The 23,993-nt window shown below is 35.2% G+C and overlaps 1 protein-coding gene across 1 annotated transcript in view; it reads right to left on the bottom strand.

Moving 5' to 3' along the window:
* LOC142236305 (carboxypeptidase B) overlaps positions 1-18,723 on the bottom strand; it is a 54,122-nt gene extending 35,399 nt beyond the window's left edge. The window contains exon 1 of the mRNA XM_075307566.1: positions 17,702-18,723. Coding sequence (XP_075163681.1) covers positions 17,702-17,817 — 116 coding nt within the window. The 5' untranslated portion in view covers positions 17,818-18,723. The remainder of the gene's footprint in view (positions 1-17,701) is intronic.
* Positions 18,724-23,993: the final 5,270 nt, after the last annotated feature.

Raw genomic sequence — 23,993 nt, 5'->3', positions numbered from 1 at the left:
CAATTAGATCAAAAAGCATATTAAATATATTCTCTGTGGAAACTATCAACTGAAGGAAACTCCCATTGAAAATGGGTCTAAAATATGAAACATTCTACTCAACTCTGGCGTATATATACAAAATTTGAAGCAAATCAGGCTTCAACTATGGCTTTTGTACAAATCGGACGAAGCTATATCTAAATGGGAGCTATCTAAATCTGAACCGAGTTCAAACAAATTTGACACAGTTAACCATACTATTAAACGCACTCCTTTTGCAAAATTTGAAGCAAATCAAGGTAAAATTCTGGCTTTTGAGGCCATATAAGTGCTAATCGGACGAAAGGTATATATGTGAGCTATATCAAATTTTAACCGATTTCAACCAAATGTGGGTCAGTTAATCATATGATTAGACGTACACTTTGTGCAAATTTTGAATCAAATCAGGGCAAAATTCTGGCTTTTGAAGCCATATGAGTGCAAATCGGACGAAAGATATATATGGGAGCTATATCTAAATCTGAACCGATTTTTACCAAATTTGGCATAGTTAACAATATTATTAAACGTACGCCTTGTGCTAAATTTGAAGCAAATCAGAGTAAAATTCTGACTTTTGAGGCCATATAAGTCCAAATCGGACGAAAGGTATATATGGGAGCTATATCTAAATCTGAACCGATTTCAACCAAATTTGGCACGCATAGCTACAATGGTAATTCTACTCCCTGTGCAAAATTTCAACTAAATCGGAGCAAAAAATTGGCCTCTGTGGGCAAATGAGTGTAAATCGGGCGAAAGCTATATATGGGAGCTATATCTAAATCTGAACCGATTTCAACCAAATTTGGCATAGTTAACAATATTATTAAACGTACGCCTTGTGCTAAATTTGAAGCAAATCAGAGTAAAATTCTGACTTTTGAGGCCATATAAGTCCAAATCGGACGAAAGGTATATATGGGAGCTATATCTAAATCTGAACAGATTTCAACCAAATTTGGCACGCATAGCTACAATGCTAATTCTACTCCCTGTGCAAAATTTCAACTAAATCTGAGCTAAAAATTGGCCTCTGTGGGCAAATGAGTGTAAATCGGGCGAAAGCTATATATGGGAGCTATATCTAAATCTGAACCGATTTCAACCAAATTTGGCATAGTTAACAATATTGTTAAACGTACGCCTTGTGCTAAATTTGAAGCAAATCAGAGTAAAATTCTGACTTTTAAGGCCATATAAGTCCAAATCGGACGAAAGGTATATATGGGAGCTATATCTGAACCGATTTCAACCAAATTTGGCACGCATAGCTATAATGGTAATTCTACTCCCTGTGCAAAATTTCAACTAAATCGGAACAAAAAATTGGCCTCTGTGGGCAAATGAGTGTAAATCGGGCGAAAGCTATATATGGGAGCTATATCTAAATCTGAACCGATTTGGCTGATATTTTGCAAGTTTTGCAAGACTCATAAAATATTCGGATGTACGGAATTTGAGGAAGATCGGTTGATACACACGCCAATTATGACCAGATCGGTGAAAAATATATATGGCAGCTATATCTAAATCTGAACCGATTTTTTCCAAAATCAATAGGGATCGTCTTTGAGCCGAAACAGGACCCTATACCAAATTTTAGGACAATCGGACTAAAACTGCGAGCTGTACTTTGCACACAAAAATACCAACAGACAGACAGACGGACATCGCTAAATCGACTCAGAATTTAATTCTAAGCCGATCCGTATACTAAAAGGTTGGTCTATGATTACTCCTTCTTGGCGTTACATACAAATGCACAAACTTATTATACCCTGTACCACAGTAGTGGTGAAGGGTATAAATATGACAATGAAATTTTGGAATAGTAGAATTTTGACAATCCTTTTCGGGACGGTTATATTTGTGAAGATCACCAATAGATAGATTTAATTAATTTGCTGATAAATATACATATATGGGAACTACTATATCTAAATATAAACCGATACCATGAGCCTCATTTAAAGTAGACCGTTTCATAAATGACGGTAATACAGATGGTAATACTGCGGGGGTTGATGACAGAAATTCTTCCAACCATCTCTTGTAAGTGTGCAAGAAAAGGATGAAATAACGCTTTTATTTGAAGTCGAAAATCTGTAGATTTTTACCCCCATTATTAAATGAGTACGAAAATTTGGAAATTTTACATTCAGTCTCCAGCAATTTTCATGATCAGTGCGCCTACTATACCCTCAAAAAGTGAAATCGGTCTATAAATCCGATACACGTTTTTGTGGGTCTAAAATACCAGAATATTTACAATTTCAGGCAAAAACTATGGTTTCTAGAAACCCAAAGAGTTAAATCGGGAGATCGGTCTTATGGTGGCTATGCCAAAAACATGGACGGATACACACAATATTCAACACATCTAATTGTAGTTCTAGAATCTAGACTAGAGGTGTGCACGTGACACGAAATTGTCGTGACTCACGAAATTTTTCGTGATTCGTGCGTGAGTCTTGAGTCACGCTCATGACAACAGCGTGAGTGTGCGTGAGCGTAATTAAGAAACCAAAATGTCGTGCGTGAGCGTGAGTCACGAAAATAATATCTTCGTGAGTGTGCGTGAGTAACGAATCACACTCACGAAAATATTCCTGCTCACCAACATAAAACGCTTAAGAGTTAAATTCAATTACAATTTTAGTGACACCTGAGATGTTAAGAATTTAATAACACTCTCGATTTTAATAATGCTCATGTTTTCAGACACTTCGGTAAGGTAAATTAATCATAAAATTATTCGTGAGTCACGATATTTTTCGTGAGTCACGGTATTTTTCGTGAGTCACGACGTTTTCGTGCGTGAGTGTGAGTGAGTACAAGTGAGCGTGAGTCCTATCAAAAAATATCGTGCGTGAGTATGATTTTTTAGTCGTGAGTGTGCGTGTGCCTGAGTAAACTATTACTCACGTGCACACCTCTAGACCTCAAATCGGAGGGCCGGTTTATAAGGGGGCTATATCAAAAAATGTACCGATACACAACATATTCTGCACACATATTTATGGTCCTAAAAAACCTCTGGATTTCCAATTTCAGGCAAATTTGATAAAAAAAACAAGTAAGGAAAGTCTAAAGTCGGGCGGGGCCGACTATATTATACCCTGCACCACTTTGTAGATCTAAATTTTCGATGCCATATCACATCCGTCAAATGTGTTGGGTGCTATATATAAAGGTTTGTCCCAAATACATACCTTTAAATATCACTCGATTTGGACATTTGATAGAACATTTGATAGACTTTTACAAAATCTGTAGACTCAAAATTTAAGTTGGCTAATGCACTCGGGTGGTAATTTTAGTAAAAAAACAAGTATATACGGCCGTAAGTTCGGCCAGGCCGAAGCTTATGTACCCTCCATCATGGATTGGGTAGAAACTTCATCTAAACACTGCCATCCACAATCGAATTACTTAAGTTGCGGTAACGCTTGCCGATGGCAAGGTATCTTAAAACCTCCTAACACCATCTTCTAAATTGTATGTAAGTCCATACGTGGTATATATTAACTCAAAAAAGATCGATCCAATACGTATATAATTCAGTTTGAAAAGTAGACATAAAATGTTGACAACATTTTCTACAGAAATAAAATTTTAACAAAATTTTCTATAGAAATAAAATCTTGGTAGGTTATTTTTGGCTCGAGTGGCAACCATGATTATGAACCGAATAAAATTTGAACAAAATTTTCTATAGAAATAAAATTTTGACAATGATGAAAATTTTATTATGAACCGAATAAAATTTTAACAAAATTTTCTCTAGAAATAAAATTTTGACAAAATTTTCTATAGAAATAAAATTTTTACAAAATTTTCTATAGAAATAAAATTTTGGTAGATTATTTTTGGCTCTAGTGGCAACCATGATTATGAACCGATATGGACCAATTTTTGTGTGATTGGACCAATTTTGGTATGGTTGTTAGCGACCATATACTAACACCACGTGCCAAATTTGAACCGGATCGGATGAATTTTGCTCCTCCAAGAGGCTCCGGAGGTCAAATCTGGAGAATGTTTTATATGGGGGCTATATATAATTATGGACCGATATGGACCAATTCTGGCACGGTTGTTAAAGATCATATACTAACACCATGTTCCAAATTACAACCGGATTGGATGAAATTTGCTTCTCTTGGAGACTTCGCAAGCCAAATCTGGGGATCGGTTTATATGGGGGCTATATATAATTATGAACGGATGTGGACCAATTTTTGCATGGTTGTTAGAGACCATATACCAATATCATGTACCAAATTTCAGGCGGATCGGATGAAATTTGCTTCTCTTTGAGGCTCCGCAACCCAAATCTGGGGATCGGTTTATATGGGCGCCATATATAATTATGAACGGATGTGGACCAATTTTTGCATGGTTGTTAGAGACCATATACCAACATCATGTACCAAATTTCAGCCGGATCGGATGAAATTTACTTCTCTTTGAGGCTCCGCAAGCCAAATCGGGGGATCGGTTTATATGGGGGCTATATATAATTATGGACCGATGTGGACCAATTTTTGCATGATTGTTAAAGACCATATACCAACACCATGTACCAAATTTCAGCCGGATCGAATGAAATATGCTTCTCTTAGAGGCTCCACAAGCCAAATCTGGGGATCGGTTTATATGGGGGCTATATATAATTAAGGACCGATATGGACCAATTTGTCCATGGTTGTTAGAGACCATATACCAACATCATGTACCAAATTTCAGCCGGATCGGATGAAATTTGCTTCTCTTAGAGGCTCCGCAAGCCAAATCTGGGGATCGGTTTATATTGGGGCTATATATAATTATGGACCGATGTCGACCAATTTTTGCATGGTTGTTAGAGACCATATACCAACACCATATACCAAATTTCAGCCAGATCGGATGAAATATGCTTCTGTTAGAGGCTCCACACGCCAAATCTGAGGGTCCCTTTATATGGGGGCTATACGTAAAAGTGGACCCATATGGTCCATTTTCAATACCATCCGACCTACATCGATAACAACTACTTGTGCCAAGTTTCAAGTCGATAGCTTGTTTCGTTCGGAAGTTAGCGTGATTTCAACAGACGGACGGACGGACGGACGGACGGACGGACGGACATGCTTAGATCGACTCAGAATTTCACCACGACCCAGAATATATATACTTTATGGGGTCTTAGAGCAATATTTCGATGTGTTACAAACGGAATGGCAAAGTTAATATACCCCCATCCTATGATGGAGGGTATAACAAGTGAGGAAAGTCTAAAGTCGGGCCGGGCCGACTATATTATACCACCACTTTGTAGATCTAAATTTTCGATACCATATCACATCCGTCAAATTTGTTGGGGGCTATATATAAAGGTTTGTCCCAAATACATACATTTAAATATCACTCGATCTGGACAGAATTTGATAGACTTCTACAAAATCTATAGACTCAAAGGATTTTAGAAGGAAAATGTTGGTATTTTGACCATTTTTGTCGAAATCAGAAAAACATATATATGGGAGCTATATCGAAATCTGAACCGATTTCAATCAAATTTGGCACACATGACTATATTACTAATTGTACTCCTAGTGCAAAATTTCAACCAAATTGGGCCATTGGACTTATATGGCTTCTGGGGCCATATAAGTCCATATCGGGCGAAGACTATATATGGAAGCTATATCCAAATCTGAACCGATTTCAACCAAATTTGGCACGCATAGCTACAATGCTAATTCTACTCTCTGTGCAAAATTTCAATTATATCGGATTAAAAGATTGGCCACTGTGGTCATATGAGTGTAAATCGGGCGAAAGCTATATATGGAAGATATATCTAAATCTGAACCGATTTCAACCAAATTTGGCACGCATAGCTACTATGCTAATTCTACTCTCTGTGCAAAATTTCAATTAAATCGGAGTAAAAGATTGGCCTCTGTGGTCATATGAGTGTAAATCGGGCGAAAGCTATATATGGGAGCTATATCTAAATCTGAACCGATTTCAACCAAATTTGGCACACATAGCTATAATGCTAATTCTACTCCCTGTGCAAAATGTCAACTAAATCGGAGCAAAAAATTGGCCTCTGTGGTCATTTGAGTGTAAATCGGGCGAAAGCTATATATGGGAGCTATATCTAAATCTGAACCGATTTCCACCAAATATGACACGCATAACTATAATGCTAATTCTACTCCCTGTGCAAAAGTTCAACTAAATCGGAGCAAAAAATTGGCCTCTGTGGGCAAAGGAGTGTAAATCGGGTGAAAGCTATATATGGGAGCTATATCTAAATCTGAACCGATTTGGCTGATATTTTGCAAGTTTTTCGAGACTCATAAACTATTCGGATGTACGGAATTTGAGGAAGATCGGTTGACATACACGCCAATTATGACCAGATCGGTGAAAAATATATATGGCGGCTATATCTAAATCTGAACCGATTTTTTCCAAAATCTATAGAGATCGTCTTTGAGCCGAAACAGGACCCTATACCAAATTTTAGGACAATCGGACTAAAACTGCGAGCTGTACTTTGCACACAAAAATACATCAACAGACAGACAGACAGACAGACGGACAGACAGACAGACAGACAGACGGACATCGCTAAATCGACTCAGAATTTAATTCTAAAGACGATCGGTATACTAAACGATGGGTCTCAGACTTTTCCTTCTTGGCGTTAGATACAAATGCACAAACTTATTATACCCTGTACCACAGTAGTGGTGAAGGGTATAAAAACTACGGTTTCTAGAATCCCAAAAAATAAAATCGTTTCTTGCACACCTATTTATAGTCCTCAAAAACCTCCAGATTTTCAATTTCGGGCAAATTCTACGAAAACTATGGTTTCTAGAAGCTCAAAAAGTAAAATCGGAAGATCGGTTGATATGAGGGCTATACTAAAACATGGATTGATACCCACCACTTTCAGCGCACCTCTTTATGGTCCTAAAATATCTCTAGATTTCTCATTTGAGGCAAATTGGATAAAAACTATGGTTTCTACAAGCCCAAGAAGGGATCGGTCTATATGGGGGATTACCAAAACATGGACTGATACTCACCATTTTTGGCACACCTCTTTATGGTAATAAAATACATCTAGATTTCCAATTTCAGGTAAATTGGATAAAAACTACGGATTCTAGAAGCCTAAGAAATAAAATCGGCAGATCGGTCTATATGGGGGATATACCAAAACATACGGCACACATATTTATGGTGATAAAATAACTCTAGATTTCCAATTTCAGACAAATTGAATAAAAACTACGGATTCTAGAAGCCCTAGAAGTAAAATCGGGAGATCGGTCTATATGGGGGCTATACCAAAACATGACAAATACTCACCAATTTCGGTACACTTCTTTATGGTCTAAAAAATACCTCTAGATTTCTAATTTCAACACAATCTTTAAATACTACGGATTCTAGAAGCCCAAGAAGTAAAATAGGAAGATCGGTATGTATGGGGCTATATCAAAACATGGACCGATACTCACCATTTTCGGCACACCTTTTTATGGTCCTAAAATACCTATAGATTTTCAATTTCAGGCAAATTGGATAAAAACTATAAGCACAAGACCCAAAATCGGGAGGTTGGTTTTTATGGGGACTATATCAAAACCTGGACCGATATAGCCCATCTTCGAACTTGACCTGCTTGGAGACAAAAAACGAGCTTGTGCAAAAATTAAGCAAGCTAGTTTTATACCGTTTATAACGTCTTAGAATTTCTCCCTGATCAAGAATATATATACTTTATATAGTCGGAATTCGATGTGTTACAAACGGAATGACAAACTTATTATACCATTCTATGGTGTTGGGTATAATGAGCTCTACAAATTATAAATAGTCCTCATTTATTTATTATACCCATAGGATGGGGGTATATTAACTTTATATTGCTCTAAGACCCCATAAAGTATATATATTCTGGGTCGTGAGTCGATCTGAGCATGTCCGTCCGTCCGTCCGTCCGTCCGTCTGTTGAAATCACGCTAACTTCCGAACGAAACAAGCTATCGACTTGAAACTTGGCAAAAGTAGTTGTTATTGATGTAGGTCGGATGGTATTGCAAATGGGCCATATCGGTCCACTTTTACGTATAGCCCCCATATAAACGGACACCCAAATTTGGCTTGCGATTGCTCTAAAAGAAGCAAATTTCATCCGATCTGGCTGAAATTCGGTACATGGTGTTATAATATGGTCTCTAACAACCATGCAAAAATTAGTCTATATAGGTCCACTTTTACGTATACCCCCATATAAACGGACACCCAAATTTGGCTTGCGATTGCTCTAAGAGAGGCAAATTTTATCCGATCCGGCTGAATTTTGGTACATGATGTAAGTATATGGTCTCTAACAACCATGCAAAAATTGGTCCACGTCGGTCCATAATTATATATAGCCCCCATATAAACCGATCCCCCGATTTGGCTTTCAGAGCCGCTAAGAGAAGCAAATTTCATCCGATCCGGCTGAAATTTGGTACATTGTGTTAGTATATGGTCTTTAACAACCATGAAAAAATTGGTCCATATCGGTCCATAATTATATATAGCCCCCATATAAACGGATCCCCAGATTTGGCTTGCGGAGCCTCTAAGAGAAGCAAATTTCATCCGATCCGGCAGAAATTTGGTACATGGTGTTAGTATATGGTCTCTAATAACCATGAAAAAATTGGTCCACATCGGTCCATAATTATATATAGCCCCCATATAAACCGATCCCCCGATTTGGCTTGCGGAGCCTCTAAGAGAAGCAAATTTCATCCGATATGGCTGAAATTTGGTACATGGTGTTGGTATATGTTCTCTAATGACCATGCAAAAATTGTTCCACATCGACCCATAATTATATATAGCCCCCATATAAGCCGATCCCCAGATTTGACCTCAGGAGCAAAATTCATCCGATTCGGTTGAAATTTGGTACGTGGTGTTAGTATATGGTCTATAACAACCATGCAAGAATTGGTCCATATCGGTCCATAATTATATATAGCCCCCATATAAATCGATCCCCAGATTTGTCCTCCGGAGCCTCTTGGAGGAGTAAAATTCATCCGATCCGGTTGAATTTTGGAACATGGTATAAGAATGTGGTCTCTAACAAACACGCAAGAATTGGTCCATATCGGTCCATAATTATATATAGCCCCCATATAAACCGCTCCCCAGATTTGATCTCCGGAGCCCCTGGAAGAGCAAAATTCATCCGATCCGGTTGAAATTTGCAACGTGTCGTTAGTATAAGGCCGCTAATAACCATGCCAAAATTGGTCCATATCGGTCTACAGTTATATATAGCCGATCCCCAACCACACAAAAATTGGTGCATATCGGTTCATAATCATGGTTGCCACTCGAGCCAAAAATAATCTTCCAAAATTTTATTTTTATAGAAAACATTGTCAAAATGTTATTTCTATAGAAAATTTTGTCAAAATTTTATTTTTATTGAAAATTTTGTCAAAATTTTATTTCTATAGAAAATTTTGACAAAATTTTATTTCTATAGAAAATTTTGTCAAAATTTTATTTCTATAGAAAATTTTTTCCAAATTTTATTTCTATAGAAAATTTTGTCAAAATTTTACTTCTATAGAAAATGTTGTCAAAATTTAGAAACTTTAAACTTAATTATATACGTATTTAATCGGCCCTTTTGTAGTTTAATATATACCACGTATGGACTATGTGGTACCACGTATGGACTATGTGGGTACATAAGCTTCGGCCTGGCCGAACTTACGGCCGTATATACTTGTTTTTACTAACATTGTGTTCCACCCTAGTGCATTAGCCGACTTAAATTTTGAGTCTGTAGTCTAAAATCCTTTGAGTCTATAGATTTTGTAGAAGTCTATCAAATTCTGTCCAAATCGAGTGATATTTAAATGTATGTATTTGGAACAAACCTTTATATATAGCCCTCAACACATTTGACGGATGTGATATGGTATCGAAAATTTAGATCTACAAAGTGGTGCAGGGTATAACATAGTAGGCCCCGCCCGACTTTAGACTTTCCTTACTTGTTTTCTGATATATTAGCTAGAGTGTACAATATATAAATAAATTAACAAAATCGCAATATTGTAACACTCTCTAGACCCCATAAAATATATACTGATTGACTCAGAATCACCTCCTGAGTAGATCTAGCGCTTGGTGTCCGTCCATCCATGTATTTGCTGTTCGCAGGATTCGGTCGCAATTATTAACAGATTTTGTTAAAATGTGATATGTGGCGTTTGTTTGGTATAGGGACGAACGCTATTGAATTTGGAAAAAATCGGATCAAATTTAGATATAGCTCCCATATATATGTATCGCCCGATTTCGATAAATGGGGTGAGATTGCGTTCATGTACTAACCAAGCAGCGTCAAAATTGCCACGAAGTAATCCTATTGGCCACCCTTTAAGTGTGCCAACTTTCATCGAAATCGGTTCAGATTTAGATATAGCTCCTATATATATGTAACGCCCGATTTTCCCAAATTTGGTCATAAGTCCCTTATTTATCAACCCATCTTACTCAAATATGACTTACTCTAATCTTTTATAGTACTGACTATATGTGTCAAATATCATCGAAATCGGTTCAGATTTAGATATAGCTCCCATATATATGTATCGCACGATTCTTGAAAAATTTGTGGTAATAGCCTTATTTATTAGCCGATCTTAGGTTTGGTTGATACCACGGAAGGTGGCAAAATATATTCCAGAAGGCAAAATATATTCCAGATCGATTCCGATTTAGATATAGCTCTCATATATATGCAGCGCCCGATTTAGAAAAATTTGTGCCCAATAACCATATTTTTGACCATAGTGGCCTCATTTATTAAGCGATCTTACTCAAATTCAGCACAAGGTAATCTGCTGTAATATCAACCAAATCTGCAAAATATCATTCAAATCGGTTCAGATTTCGAAATAGATCCCATATATGTGTATCACCCGATTTTCAAAAAATTCTCCCTAATAACCTTATATTTTACCATAGTGGTCTCACGTATTAACCGATCTTACTCAAATTTAGCACAAGGTCACCTACTGTGTTTGCAACCAAACCTGGAAAATATCATCCAAATCGGTTCAGATTCAGATATAGCTTCCATATATATACATCGCTCGATTTCCCCAAATTTGGCGATAATACTCTTATTAACCAATGCCACTCAAGTGTGAAATTTTTATGTATTATATGATCGTATTTAGACTTACATGTAACTCTTACCTAATAATATTGCCCGATTTTCCCGAATTTTGATTTATTACCCACATTAATTGAGGGATTTCCACTTTTTATACCCTAAACCACGTAATGATTAGGCTATTTATAATAACTTTGATCTGCCAAAAAAAGTGCCTACCAGAAATATTGATTTTAGACCCCATAAAATATATACCGATACCGATTTAATAATGGACTCAATATTAGTGGCAAACTAACTCTGTAGGTTCAGAATCAACTATAGCTCCTAAAATCAGACATTTCTGTTCAGATTGTGATTAAACTCCCATTCTTAAATATGGAAATGCGGTTTTTCCCCAAATCTATACCCCACAAACAATGTTTACTAATTCAGTAGGGGTGGTTAAGTTATGATATAGTCTGCCCCGTCCGACTTTCTACTTTACTCACTTGTTTCTTATGACAACACATTGAAAAGTTTATGATAGTTGCAAATGTTTTGTCCGATACTATATATTTCCCCGGTTTAAATATGACCACAGGGGCCAAACTGTGGCTAATGTGGACAAAAACGGCTTAGATTTAGAGAACGCCACGATTTCTTTGCTAAGTCGAAAACTGGTCAACACAACTCAAATTTTCATATACCTCGAACACATATCTATTGTCCGATAAATCATAAATGGACTTTTGCGAAGTAGCCTAAAAATCGCTTAAGATTTAAATATTTCCCATATTTTTTACTAACATTTTGCCGCCCAATGCCTTAGCCAATTTAAATCTTAAGATTTTGTAGAAGTATAACAAATTTAGTCCAAATCGCGTCGCATTTAATATGGGAACAAGGGAGCCACGTGGTGCAATGGTTAGTTTAGGTTAGGTTAGGTGGCAGCCCGATGTATCAGGCTCACTTAGACTATTCAGTCCATTGTGATTCCACATTGGTGAACTTCTCTCTCTTATCACTGAGTGCTGCCCGATTCCATGTTAAGCTCAATGACAAGGGACCTCTTTTTTTTATAGCCGAGCACCACGGTGGCGCAATGGTTAGCATGCCCACCTTGTATACACAAGGTCGTGGGTTCGATTCCTGCTTCGACCGAACACCAAAAAGTTTTTCAGCGGTGGATTATCCCACCTCAGTAATGCTAGTGACATTTTTGAGGGTTTCAAAGCTTCTCTAAGTGGTTTCACTGCAATATGGAACGCCGTTCGTACTCGGCTATAAAAAGGAACTTAACATAGAATCGGGCAGCACTCAGTGATAAGAGAGAAGTTCACCACTGTCAAACTATCACAATGGACTGAATAGTCTAAGTGAGCCTGATACATCGGGCTGCCACCTAACCTAACCTAACCTAATATGGTAACATAGACCTTTATATATAGCACCCAACAAATTTAAAGGATTTGAGATGATATCGAAAATGTAGATCTACAAAGTGGTACAAGGTATAATATGGTCGGCCCCACCCGACTTTAGACTTTCCCTACTTTGTTGTAGGAGAGATTTCACTCATTAAAATTTCTCCGTCCGAAATTTGATTTTAAGAAAATGTGAATTCGGAAATTCGAAGTAATATTGATTTGACAGTGCGTTACCCAGTTTTTAATGCTGGACCACCTTCACTGAAAATTTCAATTTTCTTGGCTCTAACAGTAAAAGATATGGAGCGTTGTTAACATGGACCGCTCGTGAAGTTAGCAAACCAAACAATTATATACGGCCGTAAGTTCGGCCAGGCCGAAGCTTATGTACCCTCCACCATGGATTGCGTAGAAACTTCTTCTAAACACTGCCATCCACAATCGAATTACTTGGGCTGCGGTAACGCTTGCCGATGGCAAGATATATTAAAACCTCCTACCGCCGTCTTCTAAATTATCAGTAAGTCCATACGTGGTATATATTAAATTAAACAAGTAAGGAAAGTCTAAAGTCGGGCGGGGCCGACTATATTATACCCTGCACCACTTTGTAGATCTAAATTTTCGATACCATATCACATCCGTCTATATAAAGGGTGATACGGTCAAAATTTGGTCAAGGGAAAACGCGTTTAAATCGGTGAAATCGTTTATTTAAAAAAATCAAATTAAATTTCTTTTTCAAGTTCAATTAGTATAAAATTCAGGAAAAATATTCAGTTAGGCTTTCGCTTTTCCAAATCCGAATTGCCGGGCCTCACGCTTGACACCTGCCATCAGATTTTGTACAGCCACCTTGTCCACTTTCTTCGCCGCAGAAAGCCATTTTGCCTTGAACTGCTGCTATTTCTTTGCGAACTTTGACAGTTTTATGTGCTTGAAAATATCTGCTACCTTTCCCCTTCCTTTTGCCGTATAAAACTCCTGTCCCGGAAGCTGCTTGTAGTCGGCTTTAACGTAGGTTTCGTCGTCCATTACCACGCAGTCAAACTTCGTCAGCATCGTCGTGTACAGCCTCCGGGATCGCGCTTTGGCCGTCGTATTTTGTTTATCATCGCGATTTGGAGTCACTACCTTCTTGTAAGTCGATAGTCCGGTTTTTTGGCTCGATGCACGGTTGTAGACGATACACCCAGCTTATTTGCGGCATCTCGGAGAGAGAGGTTAGGGTTTCCCTTGAAACTACCGGCAACTCTCTTTGTCGTCTCAGTGGCTTCCGGTTTTCGATTTCCCCCCGATCCAGACTTCCTGGCTGTCGACAAACGTTCCCCAAACAATTTAATTACATTTGTAACGGTTGATTTGGTAACTTTTAGCGATTTTGCCAGCTTTGCGTGCGAGTAGCTCGGATTTTCGCGATGCGCGAGCAAAATTTTGACACGCTGCTCTTCTTGCTTGGACGGCATTTTGACAACTGAAGAGTGAATTCCAAAATCAAAATAGGAGCAACATTCTACACACACACACCTTCAAAATGAGGGGTGTTCAGGTTTTTTAAATGCAAATTTGAAAGAAATACGTCAAGTTTATATTGACCAAATTTTGACCGTATCACCCTTTATAAAGGTTTGTATATATAGGTTTGTCCCAAATTCATACATTTAAATATAACTCGATCTGGACAAAATTTTATAGACTTCTACAAAATCTATAGACTGAAAATTTAAGTCGGCTAATGCACTAGGGTGGAACACAAGTTTAGTAAAAAATATGGGAAACATTTAAATCTGAGGCAATTTTAAGGAAACTTCGTAAATGTTAATTTATGATTTATCGCTCGATATATATGTATTAGAAGTTTAGGTAAATTAGAGTCATTTTTAGAACTTTTCGACTAAGCAGTGGCGATTTTACAAGGAAAATGTTGGTATTTTGACGATTTTTGTCGAAATCAGAAAAACATATATATGGGAATTATATCTAAATCTGAACCGATTTCAACCAAATTTGGCATGCATAGCTACAATGCTAATTCTACTCCGTGTGCAAAATTTCAACTAAATCGGAGTTAAAAATTGGCCTCTGTGGTCATATGAGTGTAAATCGGGCGAAAGCTATATACGGGAGATATATCTAAGTCTGAACCGATTTCAACCAAATTTGGCACGCATAGCTACAATGCTAATTCTACGCCCTGTGCAAAATTTCAATTAAATCGGAGTAAAAGATTGGGCACTGTGGTCATATGAGTGTAAATCGGGCGAACGATATATATGGGAGCTATATCTAAATCTGAACCGATTTCAATAAAATTTTGCACACTTGACTACACTACTAATTGTACTCCTAGTGCAAAATTTCAACCAAATTGGGGTAAAACTCTGGCTTCTGGGACCGTATTAGTCCATGTATAGTACTAATTGTTCTTCTTGTGCAAAATTTTGAGCAAATTAGGGTAAAACTCTGGCTTCTGGGCCCATAAAAGTCCATATCGGGCGAAATATATATATATTGGAGCTATATCTAAATCTGAACCGATTGCTTCCAAAATCAATAGGGTTCTATTCTGAGCCAAAACACATACTTGTGCCAAATTTGAAGTCGATTGGACTAAAACTGCGACCTAGAAATTGATTACAAAAATGTGTTCACGGACAGACGGACATGGCTATAGCGACTCAGGAGCCCACCCTGAGCATTTTTGCCAAAGACACCATGTGTCTATCTCGCCTCCTTCTGGGTGTTGCAAACATATGTACTAACTTATAATACCCTGTTCCACAGTGTGGCGCAGGGTATAACATAAAAAGACCGATTAAATAGGTATATAATTCAGTTTGACAAAATTTCCTATAGAAATAAAAATTTGACAAAATTTTTTATAGAAATAAAGTTTTGACAAAATTTTCTATAGAAATGAAATTTTAACAAAATTTTCTATAAAAATAAAATTTTAACAAAATTTTCTATAGAAATAAAATTTTGACACAATTTTTAATAGAAATAAAATTTTGACAAAATTTTCTATAGAAATAAATTTTTGGTAGATTATTTTTGGCTCGAGTGGCAACCATGATTATGAACCGATATGAACCAATTTTTGTGTGATTGGGGATCGGCTTTATATAACTATAGACCAATATGGACCAATTTTGGAATGATTGTTAGCGGCCATATACTAATTCCACGTTCCAAATTTGAACCGGATCGGATGAATTTTGCTCCTCCCAGAGGCTGCGGAGGTCAAATCTGGAGAACGGTTTATATGGAGGCTATATATAATTATGGACCAATTCTGGCACGGTTGTTAGAGACCATATACTAACACCATGTTCTAAATTTCAACCGGATCGGATGAAATTTGCTTTTCTTAGAGGCTGCGCAAGCCAAATCTGGGGATCGGTTTATATGGGGGCTATATATAATTATGGACCGATATGGACCAATTTTTGCATGGTTGTTAGAGACCATATACCAAAACCATGTACCAAATTTCAGCCGGATCGGATGAAATTTGCTTCTCTTAGAGGCTCCGCACACCAAATCTGGGGATCGGTTTATATGGGGGCTATACGTAAAAGTGGACCGATATGGCCCATTTGCAATACCATCCGACCTACATCAATCGCAACTACGTGTGCCAAGTTTCAAGTCGATAGCTTGTTTCGTTCGGAAGTTAGCGTGATTTCAACAGACGGACGGACGGACGGACATGCTCAGTTCGACTCAGAATTTCACCACGACCCAGAATATATATACTTTATGGGGTCTTAGAGCAATATTTCGATGTGTTACAAACTAAATGACAAAGTTAATATATCCTCCATCCTATGGAGGGTATAAAAATAAACTAACGAACTCCTTCAAAGAATAAGGTCAAATAAATCAAAGGAAATAAAAAAAAGTTTTTAAAAAAATTATCGTATTAACATTTTTTAAAATGTCGGCCATGAAGAACAAATTTAAGTTTTTTACTTAAAAAATCTGACATGTAAATATAAAAAATTATTTACTTAGTTCCCTTACAGGACTTCCCTCAAACTTCCATTCACATTTCAAAAACATTGGAAAGCTTTCAATTATCAAACAAAAAATCTCCTCAACCACATATCGAAAAATCTCGTACTTTAAATTCATATACTCACCATCTATAGAAATAAAATTTTGACAAAAATATCTATTGAAATAAAATTTTGACAAAATTTTCTACAGAAATGAAATTTTGAAAAAATGTTCGATAAAAATCAAATCTTGAAAAATCAAATTTTCTGTAGAAATAAAATCTTGAAAAAAATTTCTATTGAAATACAATTTTGATAAAATTTTCTATAGAAATAAAATTTTGACAATATAGAAATATAATTTTGACAAAATTTTCTATAGAAATAAACTTTTGACAAAAATTGTGACGAAATTTTTCTATACAAGTAAAATTTTGACAATATTTTCGAAAGAAATAAAATTTTGACAAAATTTTCGATAGAAATAAAATGTTGACAAAATTTTCTATAGAAATGGAATTTCGACAAAAATTTCTATAGAAATAAAATTTTGACGCGATTTTCTATAGAAATAACATTTTGACGAAATTTTCTATAGAAATGAAATCTTGACGAAAATGTCTATAGAAATAAACTTTTGACAACATTTTCGGGTCCCGTACAATTTTAACCGATTGTCTTAAGGTAAGGGTATATTCCATTAAATTCACTTAAAATGCTAATTTTAAATTTATGGCCACTAGTGTCGATAACAAAGTGCAAATATTAAACGGATTTTCACTAAATATGGATATGTCAACCATTACCAGGAGATGTTTTCAAACAAAAATTCTTATCCATCGAGGTGGGTATTTATACTTGTTTTAATTTAATTCAATTGTATTTCATTTAAATTAATTTGATTTAATATAATTTAATTTTGTTTATTTTAAATTTATCTGATGTTGATCTCGGATTCTAATATTCTATATTTTAAAATTAATTTAATATATATATTTTTTATGTCTCTTTCATTTCATATATATTCATAATATAATATCGAAACTTACCCTTCATAGCCAGCCAAATTGCTGGCTGCAACTGATCCCGCCAGCACAATGCCAATGGCAAATATGAATTGTAACCGCATATTGAATGTACTACAGCTGAGACTGACACTGAACATAGGATAGCTCTATGTTTTAATTAAAATGTATTGATAATGATAAATTTTATTTGCACTAGAGATTATTATGCAATACTGTCACACTTTTAATTTGCTATTTAATGTATTATTTTTATTTTTCATAAATCGTGATTTATTATACTGCTCATTTAATGTTGATTGAAAAATCATTTAACACATTATTGTTGAGGTTAATTTACTAAGTACCACTTTAAAAATACGACACTGTCTAACCGTTTGGGTTGTGGTATCTCTGATGGGTTAATGTTGATTTCTTGCATGTGTGTTTTTATGGTTATAATTTTTATTTTCTATTTTAAGATTCTTTAACTAACACTTTGTTGTAAAGGGGGGACATAGAAGCACCAGCAAATAAGCGCGGATATTGTAAAATATTTTTTTTTTTTCGTGTTTTGTTTCAAATTCACTTAACAGACATTACATTTGCTTGCGGCCATATGATGTGATGGAAGATGAGTTAATTGTTTACCCAATGCAATGCTGCAACCAATATTGGATAATTTATGTAATTTCGTTTTGTTTGTTTTTAACACAATTACATAGGTTTTGTTTTAATCGTTCATATTTTCTGCCACATTATTTTCTTTTGCTTATATACATACATACAAAACGATTAACGTTTCTTGCTTTGGTTTTTTCGTTTTTGTTTTTTAATAGCCAGCTAATTGTCGTTACTTTTATTCGAATTCAAATAAATCGAAAGCCGTCGATTTGCTCTTGGTTTTTTGGATTAGGTTTCTTTGATTCAGTTGGGACTAAGCCAGCATTGAATTCTGCGATTTCCGTCCGATACGCTTAAGTTAAGGCAACAGACTGACAATCATGCAAAAGATAAACTTAGAAGGAAGACGTTAGCCAAAATCTCTTCAATATCCGAATAGAGAGATGAGAAATCAAATAGCAAAACAAATAAAAAAGTATCCGCACTACCGTAATTCATACACAAATAAATTTCTGTGGATTTTGTTTTCTATTTTTTCAGTTATAATTTTTGTTTTTTGAATTTTCAAAACATTCATGAATTTGTCGTTTTGGAACAAGACAATCCAAACAATCAAAAACAAAAAAAATATATATGTGCGAGTAAATTTTGAGTGCTTGCCAGTTAGTAGCTGGTGGTATTGGATATTAGGTGGTGAGCGTTGAGTGTCAAGGTCAAGAGACTAGAGATTTGAAGTTGGACTCACGCGTCGCCATCCAAAAACACATTGACCACTACTACTACCATAAACTCAAAATATCGAATTTAGCATGGATGAATATGGCGGTTACTAATCTGGCGCGAAGCTTCAAATTTCATTTTATCATTGACACGCAACAGAGATATGTAGGCAAACGTTTGCTGGGTTGTTGAAACTGTAAATAAATTCATATACGATGAGCCCTTTACATTTCCCAAAAAAAAAAATAGAAAATAAAAAATTTGAATTATACGATATGATATGATATGATATGATATGATATGATATGATATGATATGATATGATATGATATGATATGATATGATATGATATGATATGATATGATATGATATGATATGATATGATATGATATGATATGATATGATATGATATGATATGATATGATATGATATGATATGATATGATATGATATGATATGATATGATATGATATGATATGATATGATATGATATGATATGATATGATATGATATGATATGATATGATATGATATGATATGATATGATATGATATGATATGATATGATATGATATGATATGATATGATATGATATGATATGATATGATATGATATGATATGATATGATATGATATGATATGATATGATATGATATGATATGATATGATATGATATGATATGATATGATATGATATGATATGATATGATATGATATGATATGATATGATATGATATGATATGATATGATATGATATGATATGATATGATATGATATGATATGATATGATATGATATGATATGATATGATATGATATGATATGATATGATATGATATGATATGATATGATATGATATGATATGATATGATTCAATTTTTTATAACTTGGGTTTTTCATACTTTTAATGGATAATGAAAACTTTTTTTGTTTCAAATTGGTTAAAAACAGTTTAAGAATTCATAAAATGTACAAATTATTAAAATTTTGTCGAAAAAAATGATAAATCCAATCTGAAAAAATTGTGAATTTTTGAAAATATTTGAGGTCAAACGTTTCACGCAAGTGTTAGAGTCCATTAAAAATTATAAAAAATTTTAAAAATTATTTATTTGACAAAATATCACAGACTCTTTTATTTTACATCCAAAACATTGAATTCGGATCACACCTATAGAAGTGATGCAAATTCAGTGCACTGGCTGTTAAAATGGAGGACTTCCGTCCTATGACAAGCCCATGTTAAATTCATCGTTTCTGCGTCAATTTTACACCACTTCCGGATCCAAAAAGAACATTTTCATTACTTTCTTGGAGACGCTTTTTTGCTGGGTATGGACAATATGGATATACATATATGGATATGAAAAATGTATTGTTCTTAAAATACGAATGTACATTTTTCTTTGCATAAAAGACGCGTTTCTCTCATATAAAGTTTTTTCTAGTCCAAAAGTCGATCAACTTTTCAATGAAGTCGTTTTGTCCTTATACTTAAGTGATTACACTTAAAATTGGGTATACTAACATGAAAGAAAATTTGGGTATACTAAGGTCAATTTGGCCTTAATAATTCTGAAAAAAAACCTTCAATACACAGAAAAAATTTCAACGAAAAATTTTCCAATCAAGGTCTTAATTTAGTTTTAAAAAATATTCAATTAAAAATTTAATTGATTCAACAAATTTTTTAATTGAAACAAAAATCAATCATAAAAATTAATAGTATCAATTAATTTTTTAATTGGATCAATTAATATTTTAATTGGCATTCAATTAGTATTTTAATTGATACTATCATTTCTGTGATTGAACACATTTCAATTAAAAAATTAATTGGATCAATTAATTTCGTGATTGAATAATTTTTGTTGTATATTAATGAAATCATCTTTAAATTTGTTGACCTTTTTCAAGACAAAATCTTTGGAACCGGGCATGCTTTCTTTCAGTGTACTAACACCACTAATAGGATGAAATTTGCTCCTCCAAGAGGATCCACAAGCAAGATCTGGGGATCGGTTTATATGGATCTGTACGTAAAAGTGGTCCGATATGACCCATTTACAATACCGTCCGACCCACATCAATAACAACTAGTTGTGCCAAGTTGCAAGTCGATAGCTTGCTTCATTCGGAAATTAGCGTGATTTAAACAGACGAACGAACGGAAATCGCTAGATTGATTCAATATTTCATCACGACACAGAATATATATACTTTATAGGTCTTAAACCAATATTAATATACACCCCATTCTGTGATGGAGGGAATAATAAAAGGTTAAGCAAATATAGTGATTTACTTTGTTGCATTACATATCAGCCACCCTATTTGCTTCCGAAATTCAATTGAAGACAGATATCACTTATCATTAAATAGCATATTTCAACTGTATAAAAGCCCTTAATGTTCTCTGTGAATTAAATCGGTGAATGTAAATATTGTATTAGCGATTCTCCACCTTGCATATGAATTTCAAGGGAATGGCCAAACGGAAGAAAAAATATTAACCAAAATCGAAGAAACAATATTAACCGTCTCAACCGAAACTTATGGCGATTTCGTTTCGCATTATATTAATTCATTATATTTGGAAGAATAAAGGACCCAAATGCTATGACAGAGTCCCTCATATTTTGCAATGATTTTCGAGAACGTTGCACCTTTTGTTCCAATCGAAATCAACATTAAACAGCTTATGTACCCTCCACCATGGATTGCGTAGAAACTTCTACTGAAGACTGTCATCCACAATCGAATTACTTGGGTTGCGGTAACACTTGCCGATGGCAAGGTATCTTAAAACTTCCTAACACCGTAATATATACCACATAGTCCATACGTGGTATATATTAAACTAAAAAGGTCGATTAAATACGTATATAATTAAGTTTAAAGTTTCTATAGAAATAAAATTTTGACAACATTTTCTATAGAAGTAAAATTTGGAAAAAAAATTCTATAGAAATAAAATTTGGAAAAAAATTTCTGTAGAAATAAAATTTTGACAAAATTTTCTATAGAAATAAAATTTTGACAAAATTTTCTATAGAAATAAAATTTTGACAAAATTTTCTATAGAAATAAAATGTTGACAAAATTTTCTATAGAAATAAAATTTTGACAAATTTTTCTATAGAAATAACATTTTGACAATGTTTTCTATAAAAATAAAATTTTGGTAGATTTTTGGTTCGAGTGGCAACCATGATTATGAATCGATATGGACCAATTTTTGTGTGATTGGGGATCGGCTATATATAACTATAGACCGATATGGACCAATTATGGCATGGTTATAAGCGGCCTTATACTAACACCACGTTGCAAATTTCAACCGGATCGGAAGAATTTTGCTCCTCCACGAGGCTCCGGAGATCAAATTTGGGGAACGGTTTATATGGGGGCTATATATAATTATGGACCGATATGAACCCATTTTTGCGTGTTTGTTAGAGACCACATTCTAACACCATGTTCCAAATTTCAACCGGATCGGATGAATTTAGCTCCCCCAAGAGGCTCCGGAGGATTTTGCTCCTCTAAGAGGCTCCGGAGGTCAAATCTGGGGATCGGCTTATATGGGGGCTATATATAATTATGGACCGATATGGACCACTTTTGGCATGGTTGTTAGAGACAATATACTAACACCACGTACCAAATTTCAATCGGATCGGATGACTTTTGCTCCTCTAAGAGGCTCCGGAGGTCACATCTGGGGATCGGATTATATGGGGGCTATATATAATTATGGGCCGATGTGGACAAATTTTTTCATGGTCATTAGAGAACATATACCAACACCATGTACCAAATTTCAGCCGGATCGGATGAAATTTGGTTCTCTTAGAGGCTCCGCAACCAAATCGGGGGATCGGTTTATATGGGGGCTATATGTAATTATAACCCGATATAGACCAATTTTTTGCATGGTTATTAGAGACCATATACTAACACCATGTACCAAATTTCAGCCGGATCGGATGAAATTTGGTTCTCTTAGAAGCTTCGCAAGCCAAATCGGGGGATCGGTTTATATGGGGGCTATATGTAATTATGGACCGATATGGACCAATTTTTGCATGGTTGTTAGAGACCATATACTAACACCATGTACCAAATTTCAGCCGGATCGGATGAAATTTGCTTCTCTTAGAGCAATCGCAAGCCAAATTTGGGGGTCGGTTTATATGGGGGCTATACGTAAAAGTGGACCGATATGGACCAATTTTTGCATGGTTGTTAGAGACCATATACTAACACCATGTACCAAATTTCACCCCAGACGACCCAGAATATATATACTTTATGGAGTCTTAGAGCAATATTTCGATGTGTTACAAACGGAATGACAAAGTTAATATACCCCCATCCTATGGTGGAGGGTATAATAACCACCACCATATATCAAATATAATAGTTTACTCTGAAAACTCCTTGTTGTAACGAGTTACTGAAAGGAGATCGGTTCAAGTGGTATGTTCCCGAAGTTAAATTTAAATTTAAATTTTTTTCACAGTGAGACAACATCAGGCTCTGAATTTATTCATATGATTTGCAATTTAAATTATGTCGATATTTTCCATCATTACTCGAAAGAGCTCGAGAAGTCGAACATTTATACTTCTAGTTTGGGATAATTTGGATAAAGAGGACAAAAACATATAGACAAAATTCAACACGCCTATTTTTGGATCTAAAATACCACTAGATTTTCATTTTCAGGCAAATCGCATAAAATTGGACATTCTTGCAACCCAGTAAATCAAATCGGAAGACCGGTCCAAGCCAACGTTGGCATATCTCTACATAAACATAACATACCTCGAGATTTTCAATGTAATGAAAACTATGTTGTCTGAAAGCTCAAGATGTCAAATCGGAGAGAATATCTATATGGAAAAATATGAATAAAATGGGGTGATCGATCGGATATATCAAACATGACAGATTTGATTTCCATTTTCAGGAAAATCAGATAAAGTTTGCGGTGT

This window comes from Haematobia irritans, chromosome 4 (assembly GCF_050003625.1).
Source record: "Haematobia irritans isolate KBUSLIRL chromosome 4, ASM5000362v1, whole genome shotgun sequence".
Taxonomy (NCBI): domain Eukaryota; kingdom Metazoa; phylum Arthropoda; class Insecta; order Diptera; family Muscidae; genus Haematobia; species Haematobia irritans.
Note: the sequence above shows the minus strand (reverse complement) of the source record. Positions and strands in the feature narration are given on the sequence as shown.